Below are 24,253 nucleotides of genomic sequence, written 5' to 3' on the forward strand. Positions count from 1 at the left end.
ATAGAGTAATTAAATATAAAAATATACTAAACTATTAAAAATATGGGATAATCTAATAAAAAAGATGGAGTAGCCAATACTAAACTTCGCCCTTGCTTGGATCTAGTAGATGGTTAATTTACAAAATACACTATTACATATACGTCAACCATAATTTTTATGTCCTCAACATGACTGCGTCTCTACCACAACCACAAGTATATAAATATAAGTTTCAATTCCATGTAATAAAAATTTATTGAAGAAAAACAAATTGGTAGATAAATATAAACATTGACTTCACAAAAACTCTGTTAAAATTGAAATCCATAAAGGTTGTTATTACTCTTTGAACCTGTCTTGAGAGGTTGTGTTTTCCTTATAAGAGAAAATTAATTCATGGACATTAGTCTCATTCCTCTTGTGGTTTTAAAACTTTTTCTCTTACTAATCCTTTCCTCAAATAATCAATACAATTTTCTTCAAACCTTACATGGTCCTCTTGTTAGCCATTGTACTATAGAAATATCTAAAAATAGTATTCCAATCAACATCAGTATAACTTTTTGATAATATTCACCAGAAAGAGATATTACATGGTGTTGAGGCAATAATGCATTGTTGGATACGAACTCAAGAATTTCCCTATTTGATTTGGTTCCATATGATGTTGCAGACATAGACCTAAACATCGATAGAACCAAAATTGGTTGTGAGATACCATGACGCAATTTTGGCTGATTATGTCATCGATATGTGCGGGTTTGATCGGGTTATTCACCTTTCACTGACCCGCTTTTCATGGAGTTTTTTTCCTCCAATTTTAATTCAATTTAGTATCCCACAATTTAACTTATACCTTAATATGTAAAAAATAGAATTTTTTCCTTTCCATTTTCATTTATTTAAAGGCGGAAAAATTGTTCCAAAATCATATCTCTTGCCAAAATTTTCAATATTTAATTACTTCTCCAAAAAATTCAGTGCACATATTAATACTATTGGAAATTGTATTTTTTTAAATTTTGTGTTTTAGAATTTTTAAGACACAAAATTTTCGATAATTAATAACTCCTTGAAAATTTAAATTTAAAAAATTTTAGTAGTTAATTTTATTCTATAAAAAATTTTAAAGTTTTAAATTTTTTTATACGAAGTTTTTTTTTGGGGATTTTTTTAATTACTTTTTATAAAAAAATTAAAAAGATTTTTATTGTTGAAATAATTTTTTTAAATATTTTTTTTTCTTAAGTTTTTCTTCTCTTTTTCAATTAATATTTAAGATATTTTATCATTCGACTCTTTTCAATATATCAAATTAAACTCTAATGAATTCCTAATATCAGTGAATCAGTAAATCAACAATTTTAAACAACACTCTAACATCACAATTCATAAAATGAAAATTGAAATCTCTCTAATTGGGACCGGTCAATCTTTTCAATCGAAAATTTAAAATTTCCGATAATTATATATTTTAATATAAAAAATTTTAAAAATAATTTTTTTTTTCGAAAACAACTCCTCCTGAAAATTTCATTTTTTAAATTTCCGATACTAAAATATAAATATCAAAAATTTTAAAAATAAAATTTTTTATTAAAAAATTTCAGAGCAAAAAAAATTACTTTTTCGAATATTTGAGAACGTAGACTATGATTTAGATATCCAAATTTATTTTAGTTTTACTATTCACTTGCGAGTATTTTAGTAGGTTAAACAATAAAAATTATAGATGAAGAGGTATAAGTGTAATTGTGAGGTACAAAATTCAATTTCTCTTATTTTAAGTAAAAAAGTTGTCATACATTTGATCAGTTTATGATTAAAAGAAAAATTAAATTGACCCACACTACGAACAGAGGATTGAATGTCATTGAAGGAAAGGTACCAAGTAATTTAAATTATATCTCTTTATCCTTTGATCAATCGGGGCCCAAATTTTCCAAATCTACAATCGATCATAACAACCCATGCAAAACCATCTCTTATCACTCGTTTATGTCCAACCAGTATGAATCCACCCACCCAATTTGTTCACAAAATATCATGAAATCGGTTAGGTTTTGTCAGATAATTCCAACTTGCTCACCCCTATGCACACGAACACTACCTCTGCCTCTCTTATTCTTTAGTGAATCTTTAAGATGGAATTGAGTTTTTTAAAATCAAAAGAATGAATCAAAAGAACTTCAATTTTTCTTTTTTATTTTTAAAGAATCGGTTATTATGGCAACATTTATTAAAATTGTTCTTCATAATACTCAAAAACCACGTTTTTTCTGTTCCGTGAAAACAAGGTGTTGTGGTATCTCTGAAAATGTTGCAGTGAGTGACAATTATATATGATTTCCACAAGAAATTATCAGAAGCCATAAAAAAAGTAGTTGCTATTGTAAGTGTATGTTTCAAAGAATTATATGATGTTGTGGGTCTATTGTTGAAAACAATGTCAGCTATTTTTCAAGTCAAATGTTTGTTACAATAGCTGTAATGCTCAAAACATGGATATAGACAATCAAAACAATGATATTGACAAACTACAACAACAAGATCCCTGCAGCTAATTCAAATACTATTGAAGATCTCTAATGTAGATATTGTTAGAAGTCTTAAAAATAATGCTTTTATTCCTTTATTATCTCCAGTGTAGATGTAGCTAGAAGTATAAGAAATATTGTAGTAGCTTTTCCTTTATTTCTCTATGGACACTTGTTAGCATTTTCCTAAATATGTTTTTGTGAATATTTTTCTACATAAATCTGAATCGGACTGGTAATTAGTTTGACACAGATACTTGCTTATCTAAACATGTAACAAGTGCCCATTTCACTACTCTTGAACATTTGATTGATGGATGCCTATTAAATACTTTGCCGACAATGGTCATAAATAGCAACAACAACAAAACATTCTCCTGCAGTGGTTGAAAAGGTTGTTGAAGATGATGACAAGAAAGAATCAAGTTGCATTGATGAGATTGAAAGGGTATCAAAAGATGTTTTTTTACGATCGAAAGATCATGAACAAGCTTTGGATAACCAGGAAGTTAAAACTGATCTCAAAGAAGAAACATGATATTTTGCTCCAATCATTATTGGGGGAAATTTGCTGAAAATGGTGACAAGAAGCAACAATGCGCACCTGATCCTGCTAAAGGGTCCTCAAGAGAGGTAGAGGTTGAAATCATGAAGGTTAAATAAATGATATCTACAAATGAGGCAGGGAATGTGAAGGCTGAGAGTGTAAAAGATAAAACACCTGTTGTTGATAATGCAAAACAACGACAACCTGAGACAAAGGTGGAAATCGAAGAAACATTGGCGTCTAAACTAGAAGAGAAAGATGAGGAAAACCACATCAGGGAAATTGTTGTAACAAAACATCAAAAGGCCTTCCTAAGGAAACTTCAGACAAGGCAACACAAAAGCAAGCAAATAAGGTAACAGCCACTCCTGGAACTAAAGAAAGCTATCACCGGTAAATCTCCAACAACCTCAAAAACCATCTCGCAAGCCAAAGACAATACTAAAGTCAAGTAACGAGTAATGGGATAGACTGAATAAGTTAACAGAATTTAGTTAAATGCTTTCTTTCTCACAGTCGTCCTGCGTATACTTGTTGGTTTTTATACTTAAAAAAACTGTTTGTGTACTTATTCCCATTTTAGTTACCGGCTTAGAGAACCTTCACTCTTCACCACCATATTTATTTTCACAAGGATTTTGTAACATGATTGCCGTTTTGAAGAGTTAAATGAGAGTTACGTAAAATTCAATTAATATTTAGCATTACTTTAGGTGGCTAATCTAGACCAAGGAAATGAGAACTTCTTATCATGCCGGAAAAGTGGATGATGTATGTGATGATGGAAAGGCTGAAAGGGGCATTCATTGGTAGTGGAGTGAGAAAGATATGTACAGGAACTAGTTGCCAAGAAAATTATGTCACGCAAGAATAAATGTAACCTATACAGGTTCATCACACTAGCACATGTGTCTTAATCTCAGTACACTCTACACACACATAAGAAACTCTCCGATATTAAAATATGTATGGCACCACTTCTCTGTTTCTAACCATGATATATTTTTCTTTAATTCGAAGAGTAACTTTGAAATATCTGAATCAAACATCTGAATGCATGTTTCTAGGAAACTTGGATATGTAACATTTTTATGGTATTGATTTGACTAAATAGTCCTACATAAATGTACAAATAAGTTCCGCCTCCAAAGATGCCAAAATCTGTATAAATTGGCAAGTCAAAAACTGGAATCCCAACCTCAGTGACTTTCAAATATCCTCTGTGGTACTCTAGACTGAACTTACAGAGAAGAAATCAAGATAATTTGGACTCATTTCTGAAAGCCTATATTCTTTTTAATTGGCCAGTCAGTCATAACCTGCAAGTACAACGCTAAGTTGTTCCAATAAGACACTCCCTTAACTTCAAATATTAGTAATACTTACTTGTGAGATTTATCGATCACAAGGCTGTCTTCTCTACCGGGATTAACACCTCCTTTGTCATTTGTCGATGAGGCATGACCACCATCGAGTACCAAATTTGATTGTTCAAGTCCACCAGTTGTTGCTTCACACTAGCATAACCTAGGAAGTCGTACCCTTATAGAGGTGGTAGTTGGCCAAGATCCGCACATTTCAGATATCCTCACGAGAGATTAGGAGTCTTATGGTCTGTGTGCTACTTGCTTATTGGATAGGAGTCAAGGTATAGAATTTGTTACGAACTATTTAAATCATGTTATAAGTGGACTTCCAAAAGGCGTATCTTTATGCTGATAAGTTAGTTAGGTTGAAGTATGTTTCCAGATAAGGGTTTATCTCCAAGCAACTCACTTAATAGTAGAGTGAGCTCCAAGTCAATAATGGGTGCAGATTAGCCTACACTGGTTGGAGCTTAGCTTTTAAGGCACATTGAATCTTGGGCCTACTCAACAAGGACATTGTTTGGTGGATTCGTCCAAGTCAGTAATCTTGGAAAGCATAGCAGCCTAAAGCTATGCTTAGATCAGTGTCATAACACCATTCAATGAAAAGTTATTTTTCACATGTCACCATGCATCCAAAGTCCAAACATAGTATAAATTGATCCTTAGAAGAAAAGTTTGGACAACAAAATCTGAAGTGATTGTGAGTTATCAGCTGTCACTCTCAAACAGTTGTGTTTGTACAATGTCTTTCCCCCAATTGAAGGTTGCCGCCACTTGCCGACAACAGACAGAATTGCAAAGAATATATAAGTGAAAGTACAAGCTCAATGGCAGCCCCCCAAAATGGCTTCACATTTCAAAGTTACTAGTGTGTTTTGAAATCCATCAATATATATGTATTGCTTCAACTAAAGTTAAGAGATCTCCAATGGATTTTCAAACACAGACATAAAATTTATTGCTTTGATGCTTTAATATGCCTTTGATGTCAAAACAAATACGTTGTGTTCATTTTGTCAGCGCTTCAATCACCAATAATCTCTACAAGAGCACGAGCCATTTGTGAATCGGTGAAACCTGTTGATATCTCTCACAATAATTTCCCTTCGAAAAATCTCAGAAGCAAACTTCATAACAGTATGACAATCACCACAAGTCCTCAAATTCTTCTTTATCCTTATTGGAGATCCAGCTGGGAGAACCAGAAGACCTAATGCAAGAGCTAATTTCTCACTATGACACCACAAACTCTGCTCTTCAGACCCTTCTACAATGTTAGTTGCAAACTGCTTCTCAGCCACATATCCTCTCTTCTTTATCAACTCCTTCAAATTTTGCAACATCTCATAAATATCACGTGTCCTTGAATGTGACCTATCATTCACAGTAAATACAAAAGTCTTGTTCTTAACATCGATCCAACTACATCCAATATCTTTCCTTACCTTATTGATCCCCATCAATCGCTTGACTTCATCAGCTTTATCCAACATCCTGTGTCGTGTATAGATATTAGAAAGCAACACATAGTTACCTGGATTATCTGGTTCCAACTTGAAAAGCCTCTCCGCAACCTCTCGCCCCATTTCAACATGACCATATTTTCCACATGCTCCGAGCAAAGCCCCCCAAACAGACGAGTCAGGCTTAATCGGCATCGATTCAATAAAGTTCCATGCCTCCTCCAATCGACCAACACGACCAAGCAAGTCAACCATGCAAGCATAATGTTCAGGTCCGGGTTTAATGTTATGGATGTTAGCCATAGAATTGAAGTACTTAAAACCATCATCAACCTTTCCAGTATGGCTGCATGCTGACAGCACAGAGACAAAAGTAATGTATTCTGGCACAACACTCTCTTTAAGCATCTCCTCAAATAACTCAATTGCTTCATTTGCACAGCCATGTTGGTGGCAAACTGCTATCATGGCCGTCCAACAGATCACATTACGATCCTCGGTTTCTTGGAAGACCCTATAAGCATCAAACAAGTTCCCACATTTGCCATACATTGTCACCAATGAACTCGAAACACAAGCGTTTTTCATATGCCCAGTTTTTAGTACATGGGCATGGATCAAGGAGCCTTGTGCCAATGCTGCAATACTTGCAGAAGCATGAATAATGGAAGAGTATGAAGCCCCATCAGGTACTACGCCTTCCCTTACCATGGCATTGAAAAACCGGCAAGCTTGTTCAAAATTTTCATTGTGAATGCATCCCATGATCATCACATTCCACGTAACAACATCTCTATCTCCTGCGCTATAGAACAACTTGGTTGCATCATCAAACATTCCACATTTACAATACATGTCCACCAAAGAGTTATTCACATAAACCAAAGAAATCAAACCACGCTTAACAATATTCCCATGCACTTGAATCCCAAAATTTAAATCAACAACACCAGCACAAGCACTCAACACACTTGAAAAAGTCACTTGATCGGGATCAAGTGAATCTTGGCAAAGAACCTCCCTGAAAAGTCCAATAGCACGACCATACAACTTGTTTTTCAGAAACCCAACAATCATAGCATTCCAAGAAACAAGATTTCTATGGTACATTTCATCGAACACCTTCTCAGCAAAAAACATATTCAAACACTTAGCGTACATGTCAAGTAACGAGGTGGCTACAAATGTATCATTTAAAAAGCCATGTTTAAAAATCAAAGAGTGCATTTGTTGACCATGGGTGAGGAGTTTGGTATGAGCACATGAGGGTAAGATTGCTGAGAAAGTGAATTGATTTGGGTATATGCCAGTGTTTCGCATGCGGTTAAAATGGGTTAAGGCTTGGAAGGGTTTGTTGAGGTGGGAGAGTTGGGTGATGAGGGTTGTCCAAGTAACAACGTTGTTGGGGTGAAGGGCTGAAGAGAATTGTTGGAAATTTGGAAACGGCCTTCCATAGCTTGCTAGCTTTGTTAGCCGCAAACGAAATTTCATAGTAATAATACTCTCAAATGCTTATGAAATATCGACACAAACTTTTTTGAAGCGAATCACCACGGGTGGCACTAAATATGATATCAAATTGGAGTGAATACACTTTCTTTTTTGTCAGTCAATTTCATCATAAGTTAACTTTAGACATTAACATGCAATAAGAAGAGAAAATACAAGGTTTATTAGTTTTGGAAATTGACATAATGTAACGAATAGATAATTTATAACAAATAATTTTCATATCAGTTTGGTTCAATAAAATCAATTTATAGATTAATTATGTGGAGGTGATTTGAAAACAACATAAAATGGCACCTCATCTTTTAGCATCACACGTCAAGACTAAATTCAACAATAACTACAAATAAAAAATCAAATTACTCAATTTTAAACTCTAACAAATGCCATTAGGTTAGTTGGATTTCAATCTAGAACCTCCATTTATAAATTAATTAGAGTCGAATTAATCCTATCTTCTAAGATAAAAATAAAATAAAATAAAATAAAATAAAACCAAATTCTCCATTCACTTGTTGAAATTGTGATATGGGTGTATGATGTGCCTTCTTTTCTTAGGAGTATGATATGTGAGTTGGATAATTGGGTTAATAAGCAAGGGTTGCTATCAGCACCCCTTTTCCAAATACTTTCAACGTGTTTGAATGCATGTCTGATCTAAGGCAGAGGCAACTAAAGCTTTAGGCCCATCATCATTTGTCGGATGTCCCCTCTCGTACTCTAAAAGGAAAATTTTATCCCATGTTCTTTTAATTAGATTTTTTCTTTACACTATACATGAATCACTGATTTTACTTTTTTTTAATTAAAAAAATTATCATATTCTATTAACTTTTTTAAATTTTAAAAAAACTTAAGATTTGTATTTTTTTTTAAAAAAATTGTGTTCCAAAAATGTTGATCAATTTAGTGAGTTTTTATAATAATTTTTTATAAATTTTCCTCGTCAAAATTAATTTAATAAACATATAAAATTTTAAATATCATATTAAGTATTTATCATTTCTTAGGGATGCAATATAGGTTTTACATATTTTTTGTAGTTATCAATTTAAATATTTATCTTGGCTAAATTACATTTGTGGTCCCTTAACTTAATTTCATAACGTTTTAGACCTTTATTTTTTTTTCCGACTTGGTCCTTTATTTTAATTTTAAGTGACAATTTGATATTTTATGTTTTAAAATTTCAACAATGATATCCTTTTTTATACAAAAAAATTCAATCAAAACTCATAAAATTAATTATATTCTTCAATATAATACAAATTTCATCAAATTCGTAACGCAAATCTTCAGATAAACTCATATTTTTATACTTTATTTGATATTTTTAGGAATAAATGACTAAATCGAAAAAAAGAAAAAAGATAAAGAACTAAAACGTTACCTGAAATTAAGTTAAGGAACCACATATGTAATTTAACCTATTTTATTTTGGTCAACTCTCTGTTAATAGTTTAGTTGGTCTGCGTATTATACACTAGACATACCGTAACGTGTGGGGAGAATTTGCTAGGTGTTTTGTTTTGTTTGGTTTTGACTCTGCTTATTTCATTAAAAAATAAAAAGATTGTTGTTTGCCACATGCATATTGCATGGTATAAAGTTGATGTGAGGTTCAGGTCGGCAGCGGCCCACATACCAAAATGTAGCTAACACGTGGCAGATTACGCCATGCTTTTGTGGGTCCACTTTGTTTATTTGCACCATACGCCATAGAAAATTAATTAGAGGAATAAATCGTTAAATTTATTTCGATCTCTTATTTTTAGACGCACAATTCAAATAAAGTCGTTGCCAGTAAGTCTCCTTTGATGACTTTTATATTACATTAAACCATTTGGTAAAAATTCGACTACTATGTACCACAAATGGATCATCAAAGCAGAGTCACAAAAAGTGAAGAGATTTTTATGTTAGATAACATGTTGTATTCTAACAACATTTTGAACTTTACATTTTCTAATGAAAATTATAAAACTAATGTCATTTTAATTAAAAAGATTTAAGATTTGCCAAAAAGATGTTCATGTATTTATATTCCATGTGGATTTAATTTCATATTATTTATATCATAAATAAATGTTCCACTCAATTTTTCTTTTTTATTTAGCATATGTTTTTAATTATTTTTTCATTTGTCTCTTTTTACACATAACATCTTAAATAAATCACATATTTTATTACCACTTATTTGTCAAAGGTTAACACAACAAACATTGTATATGAGTTCAAAACCATTTTATTTTATTTCTCCAAATATACAATTATCAAATTAAAAAAGTATAGTCGTACGAAGGCAGTTATCTCTTACTATTAAGCCTCTTAAAGACATTATGTAAAGACTCTAAATAAAAAATTTATTTTTATTAAAATATCTATATTATTTTTTATTGAAGACTTAACCATCTTAGATTTATTAAACAATGTTTCTAAGGAACTAATTAACATTTCCCATTAAATAATAATTCGGTCTTATGATGTATTTCCACATGACAAATCATTTTCAAAACAACAAAAAATGTTTCATTTCGTACGTTGTTTTGTATTTTATACTATTTTTTCCAAAAATGAGAAACTGTTAGTGTATATATTATATCAAATATTTGTATATATTATATCAAATGTTTCTGCAAACTATAATATGAGTTAGATTTATAGAACTTCTATATTTTTATTTTTAAATTCATTTTTAGGCCATGTAAGTAGTGTTAATTTGTTGTATTTGTATTGAATATATTTATGGATTTAATTTCTCTAGTTTGTATGTGTAAGTATTTTATGTATATATATATATATATATTAAAGTATTTACAGATTTTATATATTTTAAAAAAATCACATCATTATATAATTAGATTGGATCATCATTAGAAAATAATTATATTGTTGATGCATAAAAATTAATCCAAATTAAATTAACATTGCTTTCTCATTAGTAAATTATTTAATTTCAAAATATAGATATTTAAATTTCTTTAACAAAATTTAAATATATTCAATAAATGTAAATACAATATGATAATGATAAATAATAACCAACATAAAATGCATAATATATTTTAAATGTTTGTATTTGATTTTAAACTTTTTTCTCAATTTAATATTTTATCGTTTTTCCATACTATATTTAGGTAAAGAAAATTTTACCTTATACTCCTATATTTATACTTATACCTTATATTTTAATAAAGAATTATATTTATTTTATTTTAAAATTTTTTAAAAAAAATTAAACTTTATGTTTTTTGCCATATGTTGTGTTTCATAAAATTTGAAAGAAAAAAAAAACAGAAACACAATTATTTAGAAAACTTAAAAAAATGTTTTTCATAATATAATTTATTGTTCGTAAACACTTGTGTTCTATAAAACTTTTTTCGAGATTTACAAAACACATTTCTATTATGCGTGAATAAAGTTTTTTGGAATACAAATTTTAAATTTTATAAAACACGTTTATGTTCTATATATATTAAATTTAAATTTTCTAAAACACATTTGTGCTGAAAAAATTTTTTTGTTGTATATAGTTTAAATTTTCTTCAACACATGTGTTATGATTTTTTTTTTTTTTTTGAAGTTTTACGAAACTAGTAAATTTTTTAATGTAAATTGTTTAAATCCAGGGTTGGCCTTGTGTATGTGCATCCAGTCCAAATGTGAGAGATCCCAATTTTGTTTATAATACAGAAATATGTTTGAGACGATATAATATGAAGAATGACTGTTTTTAAGGAGTTAGAGTCTAAAAGTTGATATTAAATTTAAGTATATTGAAAATTTATTTACAATTTAAAAATAATAATTTGAGCTTTTTGTATTTTATTTAATAAAAATATAATATTTTAAAATATTTTTTAATTATTAAAATTACTGTTTTTATTAAAGACTCGGTTCAAAATGATTAAGATGACTCTTCCTTCTTGATCAGATTTGAACAATGCATCCTTTTAAATTTAATTTAAATTTATTTTTCCCCGAATCTCCCTTTAAGAATGATGCGTTTTTTGCTGAGATTCTACAACTAAACATGCTTGTAAAAAGTAGAGGGTGCTATAAAATCCCAAAAACAAAGAAAACATAGTGTCCATGATCCAAATTCACATGCGGGTGACATTCGCTTGATGAGTCGGCAATGGCAAATTATGGCATTGTACATGCAAATGCAGCGCTGGATATATAAAGATGAAAAGGAATGTTCAGGAGCTGGCACATGTGATCGACCCGTTTCTAATGTGAAGGACGGTTAGCGCCTTCACCACAAAGGAGCTAACTCGAATCAAAAGAGTACGTCATACGATTTCTGATTCTAGATTTTAGGGTTAACTAGGTTTTAATCCATGGAAGTATAAGTATAGAATGTTACTATTTTAATCGTCTATCCATTAAAATAGTTAAATTAATATTTGAATTGTTAAAATAATTTTTATAAGATACAAGTTGTTATCATAAAAGTTATTAAAAAATATAATTTATGATTAAAATAATTTATAATCGTTGTAATCTTAAAAAATAAATTTATTGATATTTTAATTATTTAATAAATAATTTGAATATTTTGTTGATTAAAAACCAAAATAATATTAACATATACTTTTATGGAATAAAATAGTGTACAACGAAATTTTATAAATCAAAATTTAGAAAAAAAAGATAGAATTAATTAAAGGTTAAGATAAAATTTTGAGTACGGGTACAAGACATGATATTTAAAAAAATATGAAGGTACATGTATGTTAATAAAAAAATATTACTTTTTAATGTAATTTAAATAAGAAAGTTAAATTATTTAATCTACGATATAAAATTTCAATAAAAATTTAAAAAGACATAAATTGTGTCTATTACACTAATAAATAAATTTAAATTCACAAAATAATATTATATTAATAATAAGAAAATTATTTATTTTTTTCGAAATAAAATAATAAAGAAAAATAAAGTTCCCAAAAGTACCGTACAAATACAAAATCTATCATTTTAGAAGTATCCATATTTCACATATTAAAGACATACTCATATACTTAAAGTTGTTTCTTCTATGTCCTTAAGTTATAATCCAACTTGTAAATATCAATATTGTTAGGTTAGACATCATATTATGAATTCAAAATCGAAATATTGCAGTTGTGTGAGCGACTTATTGCGGTATTTATCATCTCTTCTAAAACCAAAAACAAAAAATAAAATTGTTGTTTCCATGTCAATACCCCTATAAATGTCCTTGTTGTTGAAGTTGCATTTCGTAAATTTATTTATATTTTTTTTTTATTGTTGTTGTTATTGTTATATTTAATTTTGTACTTTGTATTAAATTATAAATTTATTAATTTTTTATGTAATTTAAACTTAATAATTTATATTAATTTTTTAACTTTATATTTATTATTGTTGTTTATTACTACTAAATTGAATTTAAATAATATGTTCTATAACACTTGATTTTCTAAAAAGTTGTATTAGATCTCAAAATAAAATTTTTTTTTTTTTTATCTAGTAACTTTGTAGTCTATTTACGAATATCTACACAAATTGAATGGTGTAATATTTTCATAGAAAAAATTAGTGAATTAAATATTTGTGTTTTGTAAAGTTTTCAAAAAAATCATGTAGAGTTTTAAAATGGATTCCACGAAAGGTAATAAATCAAACTCAAGTCAAACATTTTCAAAGTAGTAATAAGATTTGAGTTTTGTAAAATCTAATTTATTTTGTTATTAAATTTTAGTTGCAAATGTTAATATTATTAAATTTGATATTTTATCAAATTAATTATAATTAAATTTATTATATTTTTTTATATAAAAGAAAATACATAATCTATTTTTATTAAGAATTTACAAATAGACGTGACAAAACTTAACATTTATAATTTATTTTATTCATAATTTTTTCTTTTTATTATTTTTAAATATATTATTTTAATATTAGACGGGGTGGATAAATATAAATCTAACTATACTTTTTTGTTATATCAATATATTTAATATTATATCATTTAAAAAGTTATAATATTGCTAATTTTAGAATTAAAAAAATAAATATGATATATCAGAGACTTAAAAATTTAATTTTAAAAATAAAATATTTTCATAAACATGATTTAGAAAACAAAAATGTAACTAAATCAAATAGATTTTGACACGTACCATTCAAGTGCACGCGTGCAGAAACAGCTAAACGACGTTATATGATTAAAAAAAAGTTTCATAAACATGTATTTTTTTAGTACATTTAATTAATTACATGTAAAATCATAATTAATTTAAATTATATTAAAAATTTAATTAATAAATTTTTTGTTATGATTCTGTTTTATTTATAAATAAAATATTACCCAAGTACAAAATTTTAGGTGTGGATTAAGATATTTAAAATAATAATACGGCATTTGTCACACTAGTCTTGAATTAACAATTTTGCATGTTACTAACAAGTTTGGTGCGAGTGTGAAAAAACTAAAAAAGTGTATACTTGTATCAAATGTATGATTACCGACTAAAAGAAAGTTAAACGCGGTTTGGAGGCGTGTCGTCTTTGTTATTAGTAGGTGTCACCGTGTTATGTGGCTACGTGCGCTTGTCAGTTGTGACTATTCAAAGCTGAATCTGACAGTTACTCGTGAACCCTTTTTTTTTCTTTTCACAACAATGGGCTAATTGCTCAATTTTAACCATTACTATGTCAATTTGATTCGGCTTGGTAGTGAAATTAAGTTTTCAAACACTAATTTTAAAATTTGAAAAAAAAAACACTAATTTTAAAATAATTTAATTTACATATATTATAATATAAAAAAAAGCTAAATTACATTTGTGGTCCCTTAACTTAATTTCAAGTAACGTTTTAGTCTTTTATCCTTTTTTTTTTCTTTCCGATTTGGTCCTTTATTTTAATTTTAAGTGACAATTTGATATTTTATGTTTTAAAATTTCAACAATGTTATCTTTTTTATACAAAAATTTCATTGAAAACAAAATTTGGATTGTGTTACTAAGTGACTCGTGACTAGGGGCTCGTAAATCGCGACTCGTGACTGGTGACTCGGGGCTGGTGAATCGCGACTCAGGACTGGGGACTGGTAACTGGGGGCTCGTGAATCGCGACTCGTGACTGGTGACTGGGGACTTCCGTTACAAAAATTATTTAAATTTAAATATAATTAAAACATAACTCTTTATAACTTAAAAATAAATCCCCAATATAATGAATTATAATATTTTTTAACATAAAATTAACTTCAAATGTTTTATTATTTTTCTCTAAAAAAACTTAAAATTAACAACTTCAAAATAGTTTATTTTAAAATTGTTGGTTTAGTTTATAGCATCAACACTAACTGATTAATTGCAAGATATAGCAATTTGTATCATATTATCAAATATAACAAATATATTAAGATAATATCCGTAGATTTCTTTTAAAATTGTTAGTGGAACTGAAACTACTGGAAATCAAATTGGAAATGTCATATGGAATTAAAAAATGATTGGATCTCATAATTGATGAATCGATATTCAATTCGTTGAGAACATAAATAATCGATTCATCGTTTTCAACCAATTCTCAATTGTTAGCTTCAATTTCACTTTTTCCATCAAGCGTTGAAAAAAAAAATTGAAGCGAATCAATCGAAAGTAGAAACAAACATTCGTAATGTTGTATTAATATTGTGTTTGGAATCCCAACTCTAATTTACGTAAGAGTGTAGTTTTTTATGTAAGAATAATGAAATATTTGGAGTTAATTTTAGGTTTTTTATTGAAGAAAAATAAAATAATTGAACTTAGTTTTAGGTTAAAAATTGTTATAATTTAGTTACATCATAGATTTATTTTGAAGTTAAAAAATATTATATTTTAATTATATTTAAATTTAACGGTGTTATAATTTTTGTAACGGAAGTTGAATAAAACGATTATTTTAAAATAAAGTTATATTTGAAAGATGTAAACCAAACATAAAAACTTATAAATCTCACAATAAAATAAAAATTATAATTACAAAGTCCAAAAATATATTTCAACTGTAAATGCAAATATATATAGACAATATGCTAACCAAATAAAATAAAAAGATAATTATTTTAAAATAAATCTATATATCAACTAAATTAAAAAAACTTACAAGTACTAAAATAAATAAAAATATCAAAGATATATTTAAATCAATTATATTTATAAAAAAATCTAAGATAAAGATCGCCGGAAATTCGTTAACAATTAAATAATCATACATAAAAAAGTGAATATTTATAATATATAAATATGAGATATTATTGTTTTTAATAAAGGTATGTTTAGATTTGAATTAAAATCCTCCAAAAGCATAAAATAATAGTTGGTTGGAATAATTGGATGTCGATAATAGTTAGAAATGTTGGGAACGTGTAGAAGACACGTGGTCCATAAAACGTAAAAATGAATACGTTGGTTGATTCACTATAAATGGAATTGAGCATTCCTAGTCTTTATCTCATCGCATCACACTCTGTCTTTAAGTTTATCATCATATTCATACCTAACAACACTGTGTAAACTAGTGGTCATTAGAACACTTTGTCTTTTTCTCTAATTAAAATGGGTACAGCAACCTGCGTCGATATCATTCTTGCTATCATCCTTCCTCCTCTTGGTGTCTTCCTCAAGTTTGGCTGCAACGTTAGTCAATCCCTCTTTTGCTTTTTTTTATTTGCTTGGTTAATTACTTTTATAATTCATTCAATTTCATGCTTAATAATTTTTTTTTTTTTTTTTTATATATAGGTTGAGTTCTGGATCTGTTTGATACTTACCATTTTAGGCTATCTTCCTGGAATTATATATGCCATCTATGCTATAACTAAGTGATCATCAGCTATGTACTCCTCAATTTATCTTTTGTAAGTACCGTTTTTACCCCTTTTCTATCTACTTGTTCGAAATTTTATAATATTAACTACAATTTTCAGTCATGTGCTTAAATTTTACTAAATTAGACTAAGGCTTGTATTTTTTAGTGACAAATATTAATAGTCAGTAATTAATCAAGGAAGAGAAAAATTGTTAATACCAAATATCAAACGCCAAACCCTTTATGAAACTCTTGTAGAAAAGGGATATAATTTTCATTATTTGGAAAATATGAAAGGAGGAAGAAGTTGGAATAGATGCTGTCTGCTTGCTAAATAATTATGATGCTTCGTCTTGTTTTTTGTTTTGTTATATTTTCCTTCAATTACAAGAAATTGATAGGACCTTACTTTTTGTTTTGTTAAGTTTCCACTACTAACAGTGAAAAATATTCGATGCTTTTTTTGCTGACAGGTGTATCATGAATAGTTTTCAAGGGCGTTCAATTCAGAACAAAAGTGATTCTTTTTTTTATCTCTTTTAGTGTCAATATTCTATTTCCTTTTTGCTCTGTTTTTAACTTCAGTTTTTGTCCTGTGTGAAGCTTGTGATGTAAACTCTATTATTACTCCGTCTCAATAATCTTGTTCATGTGTCATTGACTTTAAATATATTCACTTCAATATTCATTGTTAAATCTGAGATCGCTTCTATTTGGATATTATTTATCTATTTAAAAGAAAAAATTATTTCTCTATAATACAGCATAATTCCATTTAATTATATTTCGTCAATTTTTTAACATATTCATAATGTACTATCGTACACGAGTTTTTTTACTAGTATTGCTTTCAGACTATGTATAATTACAATAAAACCCGAATAAAAAAAAGACTATGAAGAAAAGTAATTAGAAAAAAAGAAAAGTGTCGGCAGATAACCAAATCATCATAATGCAACACTTGTTTCCTAATATTGATATTTTATTGAAGTGAAAAGAGTAGAGGCCAATAGATAGAATATAATAGAAAACGATTATTAAATTTCGATTTTTATTATCAAGAGTAAGGGCGCTATAACTTTTACTAAATAAAAAGACATATAAAAAATGTTGTATTTAAATAAAAGATTTTATACTTTAACACTTTTAAATATAAAATTAATAAAATTTTATTTAAATTTAATTAATAAAGTATAATGAAGATATATTAATACTGTAAAACTATTTTATATAGTTATCAAATAATCATATCTATGCTACCGCTATATATATATATATAAATATTATAAAATTATTTAAAAGAAATAACCGTCAAATATTTAATTTTAATTGACTATAGGTGTAAAATGAATTCACACTTGTGATCCATACTATATTTTCTTAATTAATGTTATCTTAATAAATATTAAATTAATTAATAATTAAAAAATTAATTAATTAATTATATTAATTATATTAATTTAATAAATAATATTATATTTTAAATATTATTATAGTCACTACAAAAAATAGTAATCAAATTTGTTTTAGAATGTCTTGTGGCGATCGTGATTTTTACTACTATCCCATCATGATTTTTTTGGGGCGTTTTAGGTAAGCAAATAGAGATGCTATATTGAAATGTCGTTCAATCATGCATAGGACCCATAAGGCACCAGGTTCTTTCGAATTCCATTGTTGTGGTATTTCCACGAATTATCTATCTTATCTTTATTGTCTGCCATCCAATAATAGTGCCTCAATAGAATTTTAGAACTAAGTACTAACAAGCAGGATTACGTTGGACCGTGCATATAAGCAAAATGGGTTCATATCGAGATTGTTTGTGTTCTCAATAGTCACGATTACATTTTTCGACTTGATAGTCATTACAGCTTAAAACAGATATTTTAAAGTAGCTAAGCTGTTAATATGAAACATTTTTTAGTTCATACTAATATGAAATTAAATTGGGTAAGAGTATTATAAAACGTGGTGATAAATTAGCAGGGGTTAAAATTTCACAAAGTTGGTTTGTCCACGTGACAACAAAAAAATAAAGGAGCAAAGGCAATTTCTTATATAGAATAAAAGTTATATATTGCCCATAAACAGAGTACCTAAATTCTATCCTTTCTAATATCTATCCCGATAGGAATCAGCATAAGTAATTTTTTGCATTAGGCTCATATGTAAATAAAAGAAAAAACGAACCGATTTATTTTATTTCGATCAAACATTTGGATTCATAGGTTGTTGGTTTGGTTTGAATACTAATAGATGTAGTATATATTTGTTTTTTTTTAATCAAAATTAGTGCGTTAAACTTTTTGTTGGCAAAATCAAAACTTTTTCATTTAATAAAAATTCCAAGTAATATCATTTTAAAAATGTAGTAACTATATATGTTGAAAATGATATTATAGAAAATATATGTTTTTTTAAAGAAAATATATGATTTATCTCTAAGAAAATGATTTAATTACACTTTTAATTTATGTATTATATAATATTTTAATCTATCTAATCTTTTGAGCGGTTTTTACCTCTCTATTTTAAAAATTAACCAATTATAATACTATTATTAATTAATTTTAGCATGAGTCCTTCCAATTAAGGATGAAAATAGGCTAGGTCGTCCGTCAGTAGCCTATGATCTGACATACTTATAGTTTGGTGTGATCTGACCTATTTAATAAAAAGGTTAGGCTCAAGCTATTTTTAAATTCTATTTATTTAAATAGGTGTTCATAAAAAAAAGCTATTATGGATGACATGTCTATATATATTTTATTCTTTATTAATATTATTATTTATTAATAATATTATTTTCTATTTTAAAGTCAATCAATTAGGCAATCGTTTCATATTCGGTAGCAATTCTATATTCAATAATTATTTCATATTTGGTAGTTGTTCAATTAGTCAATGTTGTTGTTCTATATTTGTTTGAGAGATAATAATTGGTGCATTTGTTTCAGGAAAAAAATATATTATTTGAAATCAATAATCATTTTTTAGGGTTTAAATAGTGTTTGTTTCATTTTTTCTTTAAATCATTTTGTTATATTTTTTTTTAATATATATAGATGTGTAAAATATAACATTTAAATGTTTTAATGTTAATAAGACTTTTAAATAAGCTTTTCAAGTCATGTAAAAAAGAGTCTATGAAAGGTCGTAGGCCAAACTTAAGTCTAAAAAATTAATCGTAGGTTAGACTCAAGTCTTTCAAAGTCTAACCTGACCTGACTTATTCCTACCATTTTTAATGTCACATTTCTATTTTAATATTGGGACAAGATGATTGATTTGAGATGTAAGATAAAGTAAAAGATTTTAAAGTAAAAAAATAATAAAATATGAAGATTTTGTAGATATGATATTAGTATTTTAAAAGAATAAAAGTGAAGTGTTTTTAGTTGAATTTGATCTTTTAATTAGTGAATTTTAAGTTAAATAGCATTAAAAACAATTTAATCAATTTAAATTGTAAACCTTTTTAATAGAATATATTTGAGAATTCGGAAGTTTAAAACAAATGTAGAGAATTGAGAGGGGCTTAATTGAAATAATTAAAAACTTAGAGCAATTAAATCACTAAAAGATTTCTAGAAGGATTAAAATCACACATAACACAAAATTGTAAGCAAGTCAATATGTCAAGAAACGTGACATTTATAGAATAGGAAGAAAAAACTTTAAAACTCTTTAGTATTGGTAAAAATGAAAATATTATAAACAAGAAAAATATTTGAAAAATATTAAATAAAACTTTTATATAGATCAATTAATATAACTAATATGTAACAAACTAAGTTCAAATCTCTAATCTTCTATATCTATAATACAATATATAAAATAAATATCCTTTTGGGATCAATCCTAAAATAAAATGATGTATCTTTGTATAAAATTGTTCTTTTTAAAAAAATTCGAAAACCATATTATATATATATATATTAAAAAAAATTATTCAAATTATTATGATATATCAATTGAGAATAATATAAATTTAAAATTATTAGAATAAAAAATATAAATTTACAAAAAGACTTACATCATGATAATATCTAAATTTATAACATAAAATAAAGTAAAATCAAATGATAAAATACGCAAAAGTGATAAAGTCAAAATGTTTAAAATAATCTATTTTTTGCATCTATAACATTTTCAATGCTACCAATCATTAATTCAATGTGTAGCACATAACCATTGCACATGAATCAACACATTGCTGAAGTAATTCCCAACCACCCCAAACACAAGGATCACACGACAATCGAAAAACAAACGATGACTAGAATCATCAACACCGTAACCTCCAACACAAAAGCGTGTAAAATTCCACACTTACCAAATTATCCTTCTTAGGAAATTTGTTATCCAGAACGCCAAACAAAAAGAGTTCTTCAAAATTGTCTTTTCAATGAAATTGTAATTCTCGAAGCATGCAAGTATATAAACAATTCATTCATTTTTAAACATGTCATTCACTTATTTTAATTTTTTTAAAATGTCATTCTCTTTTTATTGATTAAAAAACATAAAACTCTTTAATTTATTTATAGAGTATTGTAAAAATTTATAATTTATTTTATTTTATAACACTAGTAATTTGAGAGTTTTATTTATTTAAAAATACCCTCTTTGAAAAAAAAACCTTTCCCCAATGCTACCTCTCATCTTCATAAACTCATTATTATTTTTATTATTATTATTATTATTATTATCATTATTATTATCATTTAAATTATTTATTGAGATTGCATCATAGGGATTGAATCTTCTTTGCACCTTTTTTAATCAAATTTTTTTTCTAAAGATTAATATTTTTAAAATTAATTATTTGGAGATTATATAAATTATAAAATAATTACAAGGCTAATTAGATGATAAAATGTGCATTGAAAGGAGAGACTTTCAGAAGATTATTTTTTTGACGGATTCAAGAAAAAACTAACAAAATATTAAAAGGAGTATTAATTGTGTTGTTAATTGAGGAGGTGTCCTTATGAATTTATTTAATTATGTATTATAGAATAAATATTTATTTTTAATTACATATTTTTAATTAATATTAATCACATCAACTCAAATCAAAATATTGTAATTTAATAATTATATCATTTTTTTAATACACGTAAACTAATCAAACGAATCATCCGTGAGACGAAGAGAGATCTAATAAAAAATAAATTGAATTACTGATGCAATATTTGAGTGTAACTATTTTAAAAATTATACTCATAAATTATCCATAGAATATAAATTTGTTTACGTTAACTTTTAAATAAGTAATAAAAAAAAAAAAGTAATTGGATGTGTTGATATTAGTTGGAATTGTCTGGAACGTGTAGAAGGCACGTGGTCCTTTAAAAGAGAAAAAAGAATACGTTAGTTGAAATAAACGGTGTACTGACTCAACGGGCTATAAAAGGAATTGCAGTTCCTCGTGTCTATTCATTATTTGAGTATTAGAGCAGTTGATTTGTTTGTGTAATTTGAAATTGAAATTGAAATTGAAAAAATGGCTGATGAAGGCACAGCTAACTGCATCGACATCCTCCTTGCCATCCTCCTCCCTCCTCTTGGTGTCTTCCTCAAGTTTGGTTGCCACGTCAGTCACTCATTCCCTCTTTCTTCTCTTTCTCTTTGCTTTCTATTTCATTCTTAATAATCTTTTCTTATATCTATAGGTTGAGTTCTGGATCTGTTTGGTACTCACTTTTTTTGGCTATATTCCTGGAATTATCTATGCCATCTATGCTATTACTAAGTGATCCATCATCTATGCTATTATTACCCCTCAATTTACCTTTTGTAAGTACCTTCTTCCTTAATTACACTAATGTCATGCTTTTTTATGCACTTATCCCCAACTTTTCATACTTCCACTTTAATTCTTCACTAAATTGATATTTTCTTAGATGCAAGTATATGGATTTTATCATATATATTTGTGGAAGGTAGTTTTTATTTAGATGATGGAATTGGGATTTTCGAAAGGGGTTTTCTCTTGTATTCATCTCAATCCCTATATGTAATTTGCATAATTAATTTATATTATAATTAAGAATTTAATTTATATATACGAACTAAACAAATAAAAGTTAGTCAATTGAAACAATTGGATCAACCATTATTATGAATAGTTGTAATGTATGTAATATATAAATTTTTTAAAATTATTAGTGTATAGTAATTAAACTCTACAATTAATTAGCTACTTATTCAAGCAATTATCGATATTATGAATATTGCGGCGGTCAATTGTGGGATTTGAGTAGAGCGAGGCCTCAATGCTTGCTAGATTTCACCATGATTTCTAGTGCCGTTAGCGGCGGTAGGGGATCCATATCTCATCTGTAGAGACTAATTGATTTAGTAAGAGAAATTTTGCCAAACCACGTAACTATTGTAGGGATTCAAATCTGCAAGAGATTCAAGACCTTGGTGTAGACTGTAGAGGTCCTTCCTGCTTAGATATTTCTATTCACTTTGCTTTTATGATTGGGCATTCTTTACTTGCTCCACACCTGCCAAATAACCACATTCCCAATCTTAACAGAACACTAGCTATCTTCAAAATACGAAATAAATTCACCTTATTTTGGACAAGGGATGTAATTTTCATCACGGAACTTTTTAACAAATAAAAAATAAATTTTGAGTACAAAATTTAATTTTTTTCTTTCTTTATTTAGATTCTTAACAAATATCTTAGAAAACTCGTTAGCATTTCTCTTTTCATTATTAGGAAAATATTATTAAAGGAAGAAAAAAAGGCGTTGGTTTCATTTGGACAGATAATTAGATATTGTCAACTTGCTAAATAATTGTCATACGTTGTCTTGCTTTTTGTTTTGTTAATTTTCCTTCAATAACAAGGAATGAATTGGACCTTAATTATTTTTTGTTTTGTTAAGTTTTCTCCACTGACATTGGAAATATTCAATGCTTTTTGTTGACAGGTGGATCATGACTAGTTGCCACTTGCCAGGGGCCTTCATTTCATTCTAGTCTTACAATTCTGATGGATAAAGTTTTTTCTTTTTCATGTCTTTTTTAGTGTCAATAGTCCTTTTCTTTTTGCTCTGTTTTTAACTTTTGTTCAAATGAAAGTGTGAAGCTTGTGAACTCTAGAAATGGTAGTCAAATTGAAATAGTCTAAATCATGTTGCTCATGTGTCCTTCACTTTAATATATTCATTTAATTTTAAATATTCATTCACTCAAGGTTGTATCTGAGACAGTTTTTATTTAGCATTTGTTTATCTATTATAAGAAAAATCTTCTTTTAATGATGCTTAGCATAATATATTTAAGAATCTCAGCCGTCTGACTTCAATCGAATGGATTGTAATGCATTCATCGTGTAAATACAGCATTTCCCAGGAAAGGAGGTGACTTCATCTATAAAATAGAACAACATTGATTGAACTTCGGATCAAATGAAAAAACAATTCAAATATTTATCAACTGTACCACATGTTGGTTAAAAAAAGAAGTATATTTCGGTATCATATAAAAAATGTAATAAATTGCACTAAAATTTGTTGAGCTTAATTATACATTTTCACCCTAGAAAATTTTACATTGTAGTAGATCAGTACTATTCACTGTAGAGTTTAGATGTAGTTTTTTTGTAAAAGATAAATATTTATAATAATTTAATAATTATAATTCATTAACAATATAAAAATTATTTACATTGATAAAAAAATTAAATTAAAAGAATCTTATATTAAATAAAGGAAATAGTTTGTTACAAATTGCAATATTCAATAAAATAGATTATTCAATAAAAGTTACTCCTAACAAATAAAATGCAAAATTGGGGCACCAACGTCGTGGCCTGGGTAGCCCACTAGCCCCTATGAGACCCCGCAGGTCCACGCCACTCCTAAGGTCGCCATGTTACCCCACATGCCACACCCTCCTCCTCCATTCTACCTCGACCACTATTCTATCTTGGGGTGTCAATGGGTTAGGTTAGATTGAGTCATTTGTTTTTATTAAATT

At 27.6% G+C, this 24,253-nt stretch overlaps 3 protein-coding genes across 3 annotated transcripts; 2 read left to right on the forward strand and 1 right to left on the reverse strand.

Moving 5' to 3' along the window:
- Positions 1-4,124: 4,124 nt before the first annotated feature.
- On the reverse strand, positions 4,125-7,828 carry LOC101498154 (pentatricopeptide repeat-containing protein At3g49170, chloroplastic-like). The gene has a single exon (XM_004494447.4). The coding sequence runs from the start codon at positions 7,388-7,390 to the stop codon at positions 5,465-5,467; it is 1,926 nt and encodes a 641-aa protein (XP_004494504.1). The 5' UTR covers positions 7,391-7,828; the 3' UTR covers positions 4,125-5,464.
- An 8,031-nt stretch (positions 7,829-15,859) lies between these two features.
- LOC101498482 (hydrophobic protein LTI6B) lies at positions 15,860-16,942 on the forward strand. The gene is made up of 3 exons (XM_004494448.2): positions 15,860-16,074; positions 16,180-16,295; positions 16,720-16,942. Exons 1-2 carry the CDS (start codon positions 15,994-15,996, stop codon positions 16,261-16,263), a joined length of 165 nt encoding a protein of 54 aa, XP_004494505.1. The 5' UTR covers positions 15,860-15,993; the 3' UTR covers positions 16,264-16,295; positions 16,720-16,942.
- Positions 16,943-21,634: 4,692 nt separating this feature from the next.
- Positions 21,635-23,467, forward strand: LOC101498830 (hydrophobic protein LTI6B-like). The gene is made up of 3 exons (XM_004494449.4): positions 21,635-21,848; positions 21,928-22,051; positions 23,203-23,467. The coding sequence occupies exons 1-2, from the start codon at positions 21,759-21,761 to the stop codon at positions 22,009-22,011; spliced, it is 174 nt and encodes a 57-aa protein (XP_004494506.1). The 5' UTR covers positions 21,635-21,758; the 3' UTR covers positions 22,012-22,051; positions 23,203-23,467.
- The last annotated feature ends 786 nt before the right edge of the window (positions 23,468-24,253 follow it).

This window comes from Cicer arietinum, chromosome 3 (genome assembly GCF_000331145.2).
Source record: "Cicer arietinum cultivar CDC Frontier isolate Library 1 chromosome 3, Cicar.CDCFrontier_v2.0, whole genome shotgun sequence".
Taxonomy (NCBI): domain Eukaryota; kingdom Viridiplantae; phylum Streptophyta; class Magnoliopsida; order Fabales; family Fabaceae; genus Cicer; species Cicer arietinum.